The 12,351-nt window shown below is 39.1% G+C and overlaps 1 protein-coding gene across 1 annotated transcript in view; it reads right to left on the bottom strand.

The window, feature by feature from the left end:
* Positions 1–12,351, bottom strand: part of SAMHD1 (SAM and HD domain containing deoxynucleoside triphosphate triphosphohydrolase 1) — a 47,326-nt gene that overhangs the window by 18,509 nt on the left and 16,466 nt on the right. The window contains exons 6-11 of the mRNA XM_024559638.3: positions 11,500–11,570; positions 5,997–6,152; positions 4,066–4,166; positions 3,781–3,889; positions 2,597–2,688; positions 1,410–1,525 (exon numbers count right to left, since the gene is read on the bottom strand). Coding sequence (XP_024415406.1) covers positions 1,410–1,525; positions 2,597–2,688; positions 3,781–3,889; positions 4,066–4,166; positions 5,997–6,152; positions 11,500–11,570 — 645 coding nt within the window. The remainder of the gene's footprint in view (positions 1–1,409; positions 1,526–2,596; positions 2,689–3,780; positions 3,890–4,065; positions 4,167–5,996; positions 6,153–11,499; positions 11,571–12,351) is intronic.

Genomic DNA, 12,351 nt, shown 5'->3' with positions numbered 1-12,351 from the left:
TTATTATATGAAATGTTAAAGGGACTTATCTAAGAAAAAGAAGATAAAAAATGTGAACAGTAAAAATGACAGCAAACTCAGTTATTAACAACCACACCTAACACCAAAACAAAAGAAAACTAAGCAAACAACTAGAACAGAAAAAGAACCACAGAAATGGAGATCACATGGAGGGTTATCAATAGGAGATTGGGAGGGGGAGAGAGGGGGGAAAGGTACAGAGAATAAATAGCATAAATGGTAGGTGGAAAATAGACAGGAGGAGGGTAAGAATAGTGTAGGAAATGTAGAAGCCAAAGAACTTATAAGTATGACCCATGGACATGAACTATAGGGGGGGAATGTGGGAGGGAGGGGGTGGGTAGGATGGAGTTGAGTGAAGGGGCGGAAATGGGACAACTGTAATAGCATAATCAATAAATATATCAAAAAAAAAAAAGAAATGTATGGTAAGTCCGTCAATTCAACATTAAAAATTTGGGCTTATTTTCGTATGTTCTGCCCCCTCCTCAACCTCACCATTTCATTTTCTTAGTAATTTGTTTTTATCGTATTTTACAAAAGCATCCATCTGTGAGGGGTTGGAAATGGAGAATGTGGGTTCTCCAAAGACAGTGTGAGAGAAACTGGGTTAAGTTCCACTGCGGCAGTGAGCTGCAGACAGAACCTGGCGGGGCCAGAGTGATGCTGGCTGTGTCTCAGGCTGCTCAGCTTCTGTTGCTTTTGCTCATTTTCAGAGCCTCCAGCCATCTCGCCGATTCTGTGAGTTCTGTGACCGCTGTCTCATTTTATTCTTAGTTAAACAGTCAGCCGCATGATTTGCAAGGCAGAGCTCTGACTGGTATATACTGTTTGGTCAGCATCTTTTGCTCTGCTGCTCCTTATCTCTTAGTCTACACTTGCCCACACCAAAGAACCAGCTGCCTGCCACACCTTCGCCTTTCTTCCTCCTCCCCCAGTGGCAGATTTTGTTTCTGCGAAGTGCGCAGAAATGTTCCTGGCATCCTCTGTTTTGTAACAACAACAAAACACATTAAAGGGGTGGACCGGTTTGGGGGTATCAGTCTGATATTAGTCCACCTACATTTCAAGTTAAATAATCATAAATACTGAGGACTGATGGGCCGTGTACTATACCAGGTGGTAGGCCTCGGTGAAGCATCACAACAAAAGTGTATGTTAGGAACCACTACTCCAATTTTATAGTGAGAAGTATGGCTCAGAGAAGTGAAATAACTTTGCCAAGGTTATCTCGTTAGTACGAAGCGGAGATGAAACTCAAATTCAAAAGTATAAAATTACTTGAGAAGCTAAATCCATTGGTATGTTTGAAAACTAACCATGTGCCCTCGAGGGACAGCTTATACTTCATCTGAGAAGGACCGTCTCTGTTCCCTCCTAGTTCTTACCTGTGAGCTTAGTGAAGGCTTCCATGTCATCGATGGCAGTGGAAATGTGGTATTTTTTCCCTTTAGCACCTGTAATCTCTACGTAGGGGTCTGCTTCCAGGAGAGCATCTGTAATCCTAAAGATCATTCAATAAAAATTTATGCTTATGAGAAAATTTAAATGGGTACTTTAGGACTTGCTTAAAGTTGAAAAAATCTCCCCAGTTTAAGGAAATAAAATCTTGAGACACAGTGTTCTACAGACAACTGTTCCTCGATCCTGCTAAGTAAGCGCGTGGTGATTTGTGGGCTGTCGAGGTCACTGTGTTCAGCCAGGCTTTGGAACCGCTGTCTTATTTAATCCTTCCAATAGTGACACAGACAGCCTCAGTTTTACAGGTGCAGAAATGAAGTAAATTTTTATTTTACCAAGTCAGGAAGGAGCAGTACCAGGCTTTGCACCTTGATCCCTCTAACTGTCCAAATTAAAACTACAACAACAAAAATCTCCTACACCCAAGTAACAACCATACAAATAGGAGAATGTATTCTAACTAGTCTGCTCACGACAAAAAGAAAAAGGTCAATTTCTTCAACACAGACATGAACATGAAAGGCTTATACTAAATCAACTTAAAGGCATTTTAGAGACAAGGTGCTAAATGGACTCACACCTGACTTCTGGTAACTCCTCATGGGGTCTTTTAGCCCCTAGAGACTAGGCTGCACTTTTCTGCAATGGAACAAGGAGAGGCGAAATTCCTGTTGGTTTTACTAGTCACTATTAATTTTGATAAGCAATTGACAGTGTACAGCTGGAGATTAATCTTGATTCTTAAAATTGATTGCCATTAATTTCAGAACATCAATTATCCACATCCCTTCGATCGCCTCGATGACTGCTGCCTGGTACAACAGCGACAGCCTGTGCAGAAGTCCTAAGCCGTGCCAGATTTAACTCTTCCAGTCCAGCCTAAGCCGGCTTTTCTGCCCTTCATCTTATCTCCTTTAACCCATTCTCCGACTCTTCCTCCAGCTAAAGTAAGTTTATTTATGCTAGTTTTGTTTCATTTAAGGGAACAGTTGAAGTTTTACTCACTTAAAATTCACCTGAATTAATCTAGAAATCTCAACTTGATCCATATATGATACTCTAGAGCAAAGCATCATAGAAATTTTTATCGGGAAGTAACAATCAAATTTCTTACATTCTGTCAATGATGTTGCTAACTTTGTGTTGATAAGCTCTGCGGTGCAAAGAGTTGCGTGTATGGAACATGTCATACAGATTCTCAATCTCCTGCAGGAAAACATGAAATAAATATTAATTTATTTAGGATTAATTTATGTAGGATCAGATTATGTTATGCCTGTTAGTAACAAGTATGTAAAACAAGAAAAAGCGATGGTGGCAGACACAAGGCTACTTCATTAAAATCCCTGAGCCCACTAAATAAATGGCAAGGCAGATTATTAGCAAAATTACTCATTGGCGCGCAACTTTCATTCCTAGTAAACCAAAATGTATTGTGTGTTGGAACTCTGTGGCAGGTTCTGTTTCAGGCATCTTACATATAGTATATTTTTAAATTTTCCCAGTGACTCGAGAAATTAGGTATTATTATTCTTATATTCTTCATTCTCAAAAGAAAGATGTTTTTCAAAATCCTCACCCAAGGATATGTTTATTGATTATTTTTTTCAAGAGAGAGGAAGGGACGGAGGAAGAAAAAGCAAGAGAGGGAGAGAGGGAAAGGAGGGAGAGATGGAGAGACAGACAGAGAGAGAGTGGTCAGTTATCTCCCATATGTGTCCTGACCAGGAATCGGATCTACAACATTTTGGTGCACAGGACGATGCCCCACCCCGCCAGGGCTCAAAAGAAAGACTTTTTATAATATAATATCATACTACTCTTTAGTTACATGACTCTAATCTAACAGGGACCTAATGATTTCGTTATTTTAACTATATGAAATACTAACATAATGATTGAGGATGAGACTTGAGCCAAATTTTCTTGTTTGAAATTCTAGTTCTGCCATTTATTAATTGTATGTCTTTTCTGCTCTTCAATTTGCTCATCTGTTAAATGGGATAATAATAGTATCTATCTCCTAGGGTTGTGAGAATTGAGTTAATTTATCCATAGGACTTAAAAACAGTGCCTAGCACAATACTTAATAAGTGTCTATTGTAAATTTGTTATTATTCAACAACACAGAGCAAGTGAAGAGAGCCTTAGGATACTTATAAATGCTCAGCATGAAGAGATTGACACTTTACCACATACTGATTTGTTCCAAATTACTGAGTGCTTATTTCTAGATTTCAAACTAGAAATAACCATTCTAGCTACGTTGTTCCATGCTGTTGCTCTGACACAGCTTACCTTATCTCTGGTACAAATACACATCATATCTGCTACTTCACAGACACGGACAAACTTAAGACAGCGCTTATAATCAAAATTATTTTGAATTCCAAGATGATGGCAGTCCCTAGAAAGATTCCAAAGCAGATGGATAACATTTTTCAGCAAGGTAACTATACCTAAACATTAACACTCAATTTATACAAGCATTTATTTTTATTGTATTTACTTGTTTGCTTAAATAACAATTGTATAAAGTATACAAAGATTTTAACCAACTTTTCTGAAGTGCTCAGTGCATACCTGGCAAGATAGTCCCATTTGTCCACGTCAATGCCATTCCTTTTATTGGCCACTATCTCATAAAGGAAGCCTTTCTCTTTAGGGCGTCCTTTATATCGCCACTGGAAGACAAGAAAACCCATGAAAAGTTTTAGGATAAGAACCAAATCTGCTTACAACCAAAGCAATTGTATTAATATGAAAATTATAAACAGAAACTTGAATGGGAATGTGAAATAATTTAGAAGGTTCTTTCCATTTAATTCCTGACTTAGCAGAAAAGGGAAAAGAAATGCTAAGGTATATGATATCCTGTTAATACTAAACCTTTTTAGTACTTAGTGCCATTGAAAGGACCCTAACTCTACCACACTTCCCATGACCAACAAGTTCTGTTTTCTTGGTTTAAAAGTTTTTGAAAATGTAAGATCCTATTATGAACTTGTAAGAAGGCTCCTTACATGCTAATGCTTGAATTCATACATGGAAATAATATTATCTTTCAAAGTAGCTCCAGATCTACCCTAAATGATATGCACCATTCAAAGACTTTTTGGAGCTCCATTTTTTTTCCAAATAGGATATTTGCTATAAAATCCACCTCTTTTGTTTTTTTAAAGATTTTATTTATTTATTTTTAGAGGGAGGGGAAGGAAGGGAGAAATAGAGGGAGAGAAACATCAGTGTGTGGTTGCCTCTCATGTGGCCCCCACTGGGGACCTGGCCTGTAACCCAGGCATGTGCCCTGGCTGGGAATTGAACCAAAAACCCTTTGGTTTGCAGCCCAAGCTCAATCAACTGAGCTCCCCCAGCCAGGGCAAAATCCACCTCTTTCTTACAAGTACATTTCTATACACACACACACTATACATACACATGCATATGTATAGTATGTGTGTGTGCATATATATGGAAAAAACTTAGAAACAGACCACATACCAATTCAACTTTTAATTCCTCTCAACTAATTCAACTTTTTGTTTCCTGGATCTTCATATATCTAAATATTTTAATGTTAGTTTTCATGGATAAACAAGATATACACTGTTACAATTTCCAAACAAAGTTACTTTAGGATTCTATATAAAATACTGCATACATATTCATTATAAAATATTTACATTATGTATTTTAATTTATATATGCATTTATATTTTTCCCAAGTCCTTCTAAACCCAGTCCTTCTAAAACAGCCAAGTGTTTCTCTTCAAATATCTCTGAAGGAGTCAAGAGAAGACTAGATGAAAAAGCATGAGTCACTTCCAATGAAGTTGTACACATGGGAATGCAGACTGGGGCAGCCACTGTGGAAAACAGTATGGAATTTTCTCAGAAAACTAAAAATGGGACTGCCTTTTGACCCAGCAATTCCACTGCTGGGATTATACCCTAAGAGCCCTGAAACACCAATTCAAAAGAACCTATGCACCCCAATGTTCATAGCAGCACAATTTACTATAGCCAAGTGCTGGAAGCAACCTAAGTGCCCATCAGCAAATGAGTGGATCAAAAAACTATGGTACATTTACACAATGGAATTCTACGCAGCAGAGAGAAAGAAGGAGCTTATACCCTTTGCAACAGCATGGATGGAACTGGAGAGCATTATGCTAAGTGAAATAGGCCAGGCAGTGAGGGACAAATACCAAATGATCTCACCTTTAACTGGAACACAATCAACAAAAGAAAAAAGCAAACAAAATATAACCAGAGTCATTGAAGTTAAGAACAATCTAACAATAGCCAGAGGGGAGGGGAGAGGGGACAGTAGGGAGAAGGGTTTTCAGGAACTACTAGAAAGGAAACATGGACAAAACCAAGGGGGAAGGTGGAAGCAAGGGAGGGAAGTGGGTTTGGATGGGGTGGGGGCGAGGGGTGGGGAGAAAATGCAGACAACTGTAATTGAACAATAATAAAATAATTTTAAAAAATGAAGTTGTACACAAACTTACAGACGAAGCTTTCAATGGTGATGCAGGTGGTCCTATAATTTGTTCCTTGATAAAGCAAATATCTTCTTCAGGGACGAGACCATAGCGCTCCATGACAGGTCTGAGATCATTAGAGTCAATGAGGTGCTCAAACATATCCACTGAGCCCTGTTCGTGCTAGGAGAAGTCAGCATAATGTGGCCTGTTACAAACTCTAGCCCATCAGGGACCCCAGATTACTCAAATTACTATTGATTCCAGGTAATTCAAAGATAAGACTCTATTGCATGTTTATTATCTAGTTTCCAACTACAGTCTTGCAGATATTTCTAAAAATCTACACATTTGTCTATATTTTACTGGTCTATAAACTTTTTATAAACTTTTTACAACCATGTTCAACATCATTTCATTCATATATTCAATAAGCCACAGTCATTCACAGCACAGTACGGAAGAGTACAACCAGGTCACACGGGCGGAATCCCATTTCATGAAAATTGCCATCAAATTCAGTTCTATTATTTAATCAGCCTTGAAGCCCAAAGTTACAAGTTTTGTTAGGATTTTCATCTAGTGGTGAAAAAACTGCAAATTTGCAAATAAAAACAACAGTGTAGCTCCTAAGTCGAGATCCGGTGGGAACCTTACACGGGCCTCCTTTCTGTTTCTGTTTCCTCATTCATACTCACTGTAAAGACATCGCCCTATCACGGGTCTTACCAAAAACTGACCTACGGATAAAAACAAAGACCAGAGTGGTCCTACAACTATATTTTAAAAATTGAATCAGGATAACATATTAGTTATAAAGGAGAAAAACAGTAAGTTTCTAGTGGAAAAATTCAGCAGACATTGCCTTATCAAGCGATCAGAGTTACCGCTACCAGCAATGGCTACACAGGTGTTACGTGCCTCTGACAGGACACGCCAAGAGGCACACGGCATGGCGTTCTGCCAAAAAGGTGGTCTCCCACTGTGAAGAAACATCAAACTCAAACTGAGGGACATTCCACAAAATAGCTCACCTCGACTCTTCAAACAATGGCAATGTCATGAACTATAAGGACTAAAGAATTATTAGAGGCCAAAAGAGAAGCAAGAGAACGGCAACCAAGGGCAATGTATGTATGAATGGGGGAAAAAAGGTCTTTCCTCTTTTTCTCTATGGACATTTGGTGAAATTTGAAAGAAAGTCTAAATTAGATAATAGTATTACATCAACATCAATAGCCGGATTTTGATAATTATTCTGAGGTTGAGTAAGAGAATGTTCTTGTTTTTAGGAAATACCCACCGAGGTATTTAGGAATGAGAGGGTATGTCTAGAGTTTACTTTCAAATGTTTCAGAAAAACATTGATATATACAGAAAATTTAAGTTCCACAAAGAGAGCACATACAATAACAACTAAAATTGTAAGTAATGTAGAAGTAAATATAATAAAACATGTATAATAACTTTACGGGGAAAATGATAAAATTTATAATAGAAGAGCAAAGCAAATCAAAACCACAATGAAATATCATCTCACAACTGTCACACTGGCTGTATCAAAAAAGACAAAGAATAACAAGTATTAGTGAAAATGTGGAAAAAAGGGAACCCTCTGCACTGTCAGTGGGAATGTACACTGGTGCAGCCTCTACGGAAAACAGGATGAAGTTTCCCTAAAAAATTGAAAACAGAAATACCATACGATCCAGCAATTTCACTTCTGAGTATTTATCCAATGAAAACATAAACACTGATTGAAAAGATACATGCACGGCTATCTTCACTGCAGCATTATTTGCAACAGCCAATGGGATGTAATGTAAGCATGGGGAATATAGTCAGTAACAGTGCATTAAATTTGTATGGTGACAAATGGTAATGATACTTATTGCGATGACCACTTCATAATGGATGGGTTGGCCAAAAGTTTGTTTGTTTTTTTTCTGTAAGATGGCTCTACTAGTGCTTAGATGTCTGTAACTTCATTTGAAACAATTTTGTTAGACTGTATGGTGACAGCTGTCATATCAGTGTGCCTTTAAAAAACACTTACCAAACTGGTGGATTTTTGTGTAGCCATTTTAATATTGAAGATGGAAGGAAACGCGCAGTATTTTTGGCATATTACACTTTATTCAAGAAAGGTAAAAATGCAACTGAAATGCGAAAAAAGATTTGTGCCCTATATGGAGAAGGTGCCGTGACTGATTGAACGTGTCAAAAGTGGTTTGTGAAGTTTCGTGCTGGAGATTTCTCGCTGGACGATGCTCCACGGTCTGATAGACCAGTTGAAGTTGATAGCGATCAAATCAAGACATTAATTGAGAACAATCAATGTTATACCACACAGAAGATGGCCGACATACTCAAAATATCCAAATCAATAAAGTTACTGGTGAAAATGAAAAATGTACCTTTTATTTTACAGAAAAAACTAAACAGACTTTTTGGCCAATCCAATATATAAACATCAAATTATTATGTGGTACACCTGAAAATAATATAATATTGTATGTCAATTATACTTCAATTTAAAAAGGGGTCAAAACTGGCTGGTGTGCCTCAGTAGATGAGTGCTGGCCTGCAAACCGAGAGGTCACCAGTTTGATTCCTTGTAGGGACACCTGGCCCGAGACCCAGGTATTACCCACAACCCAGGCATGGGTTGCGGGCCAGGTGCCCCGCTGGGGGCATGGGAGAGGCAACCAACTGATGTTTCTCTCACATATCAATGTTTCTCTCCTTCTCTTTCTCCCTTTCCCACCTCTCTAGAAATGAATAAATAAAATATTGAAAGAAAAAGGCCATTGGGAATGGGTAAGTGGATTCTATTCAGATCGGCATTGCTGAAGGAAGCAACTACACAGTTTGTGTCAGGCAGGACAGGTAGTAAACTAAGGCAGGGAGGAGGAGGGAGACTTGTCTCCGCAGTCCTGAGCCTGGTCCAGTGAGATCGCCGGGCTTTCTGGGCAAGGGTCATGCAGGAGGAGGGCAGTCCTTGAGACTCTGCTGGGAAAGGGAGGCTCTGTAGCAATTTCACTAAGACAAAGAGCCTTTACTAGCTGAGAAAGAAATCCTTTGGAGCTGTACATGATTCCCAAGGTTTAGAAAGGGGAGAAGGAAGGGCACCTAGAAGTTAACTAAAGTATGTAACCACTGAACCCCAACAGTCGGTGCACGCAGATTAGCTGAGTGCCCACTTGTAGCCTCGGTTCACGTTACAGAAAAAACCGACTAAAAAACTTAGTAACAATTTTATTTCCTCTACACGTGGCACATTCAGACTCGCCGGGGGCCTGCTTGCAGCTTCGTGCTCGTGTGTGTTTCATAAATAAACTTGCTACCTCATTTCCACTACATGTGTTGTCTCTCGCTTGAATTTGTGTCTTGCGAGTGAGACGAGAAGCCAGGAATAAGATCGGGGCAGATGTTGGGGTGAGGGGACGGGGGCGGGCAGCCCTGACTCAGGTCTCACCCCGGTAACGTTTGGACAACTCACTGAAGATACTGGACAGCAATTGAAGGCAGGTAGATGTTAGAGGAAGCCAACACCTGGAAGAGAAAGCCATTGGGTGATATTCCAGTTCTTCTATGGCTTCTAGCCTGAGAGCAGACCCCAGGAAGGGCAGGAAAACTGGAGAGCCACGATCCATCGTGCTGCACTGAAGAACCACAGCACTTCATCAAATATTTTAATTTGTCAAAAGGCACCATTAGAAAAATGATTTGGCAAATCAGACACTGGAGGAAAAATATTCACTACATATCTTATAAAGAATTCCTCAAATCAATAATAAAAAGGTAATCAATTTTTTAAAATGGGTGAAACACCGAAAGAACTCTTCACAAAAGCAGATACATCAGTGAAATACAAAATACAGGAAATGCTACTCAGCATGCATCCGAGAATGCAAACCGAACCACCAGGCACCGTTTTGTACTCACTAGAAAAGCTAATCGAAAAAGCCCATGTTGGCCAGGCAGTGAAACAACAGGAACTCACAGGGCTGCTAAAGGGTAAAAGTGGTGCAACCACACTGGGAAGCTCGGGTAGTTCCTTATAAAGTTAAATACGTGTCTACTTTATGACCCAGCGACTCTACTCCTAGGTATTTACCTAAAAGAAATAAAAACACTTTCCACCAAAGCATGTTCAATAAGCAGAGCCACCTTATTCCTAATAGCCCCAAACTGAAAACCACCCAAACCACCACGCTGTACACCTGAAACTAATACAAAATAGTAGTAAATGTAAACTATAATTGAAAAATAAAGTGTAAAGATCTTCTCCAAAGAGTAAAAGAAAGTGAAAACAACACAAATTCCATCAAAAGGAGAAAGGACAAACAAATGATGACTTATTCACACCACAGAATAATACCTCAGCGAGAAGAAGGGGTCAACTACCGATACATACAACGTGAACACATTTCAGAAACCACTGCGTGACTAAAGCAAGACACAAAAGTACCTACTACACGATTCTACTTTTATCGAGTCTAAAACCAGGCAAAACTAAACTATGTTTATAAAAATCAGAAGGTGCTGGTGGGGGAGGAGTGGAAACTGACTGAAAAGGGGCGCAGAGGAATTTTCCAGGAAGAGGGAGACATTCTTATCCTCACTTGAGTCGTGGCTACATGGATGCATACATTTGTCTAAACTCACTGAACTGTACGCTTAAAATCTGTACAACTTACTGTATGTGAGTTATACCTTTAAAAAAAAAGGGAAAGAGACAGAGAAAATAGTGGTCGACATGTAAGAAGCATTCAATACATATTAATATCCTTTTCTACTCCAGGATCCAGAGACAGTGTGGCCAAAAATGGAGTCAGTCTAATTTTACCCGCACAACGAAGTTTACTTCTCAAAAACTAATTCCAAAAATATGGGTCACCAGCTTGTAAATCCCTAATTATAAAATGGTTCATTTAAGATACAGGATGGGCAAAAGTAGTTTTACAGTTGTAAGTGAAACAGATTCTTATATTATTATTTGTTGATTATTGTATGATTTTCCATACGAACAACTACGCTCTTACTTTTGCCCCACCCTGCCGATGATGAAACTGGGCTGCAATCAGTCACTTCATGGTTATACCAAATGAGTCAAAACCGGAGGTGGCCTTCTCCTTTTACTTTACAGTAGCATGACAGAGTAGAGAGAGCATTAAATCGGGACCTAGGAAACCTGGTTTTCCAGTACTGGCTCTACCATTTAACGGCTTTGTGATGTTTGGTGCACCCATACACTTCTGTGCATTTTGAGCTCCTTTCCAGTTATAAAAATGGAGATGACAATTTCTTCCTTACAGACTGTGAGAATCAAATAAAAACGCACATGCAAACATACATCCACACACCCATACATAGATATATGGATACAGTATATTGAGATATGTGTGTGTGTGTGTGTGTGTGTATAAATAAGAGCTCCCTGAAATCTGCAATGGGGAAGTGTACTGGAACGGCAGTGGTCGCTTCAGGGATTTTTACTTTATTGACTGTTGAGTGTATGACATACCTTCCATTTCACATCTTGGCGAGCAAGTGGAATAAATCTCCCATCGAACATATGAGAAAATGGCCCATGACCTTAAAAACAAAAGTGACCTTAGAACAAGAAAAATGTAAAAACTGAGTCGATTTTAAAAATCCGTTTAGTTTTAACATGACCTTCAACAGAAATCAATAACCTATAAATACATCACAAAATGGGATAAATCCTTCCTTCCTAGTTTCTAAAAAAGAAAAGAACAGGAAGCAGAACCATATGGGAAAGTATGTTCCCCACAGAGGGGTCTCTGAGTCACCAGAATTCACATAACTCTGGTGAAAGGACAGTTTTGTGTAACTTAAAGGAATGTAGTGAAAAAAAAAGTTTTGGCATCTTCAGGTTGAATATCTGTAGGAAAACAGCAGTTTTAAGACAATCCACTGGGATGCAGGAATAAAATATTAGAATTTTATTTGATTACTTCCGTCCTTTAAAAACACCTATTTTTATGTAAATTTTATAAAATACATAATCTAAGTTAGAGAATTATATATCTGTCAGGGCTGTTTCTTGGGTTTTTACTGATAGTGTGAACCATCAAAAGTGGAAATCAAAAGTTTATCTTATTCATAACGGATTTTAACATTTCACGACATGTGGTACCACGGAGTTTGGCTGAGGCAAAACTGTGAGATTGCCAGAATTATTGCAGAAATGAATGACACGGCTGGAGAGAGAGCCCAGCTGGGCCAGCCCCGGGCCTTTCTACAGGCCGCACTCTGCACCTAAAGGCTCGTTACTGCAGGACTCGGACTCCCAGGGCCTGGCAAAGGTTTCCCAGTGATTCCCTCCCAGAACACCAGGACTGGGTTAAATTTA

The sequence above is a fragment of the Desmodus rotundus genome, chromosome 6 (genome assembly GCF_022682495.2).
Source record: "Desmodus rotundus isolate HL8 chromosome 6, HLdesRot8A.1, whole genome shotgun sequence".
Lineage (NCBI taxonomy): Eukaryota > Metazoa > Chordata > Mammalia > Chiroptera > Phyllostomidae > Desmodus > Desmodus rotundus.
The sequence above is the reverse complement of the archived record's forward strand: the minus strand, read 5'-3'. Positions and strand labels throughout refer to the sequence as shown.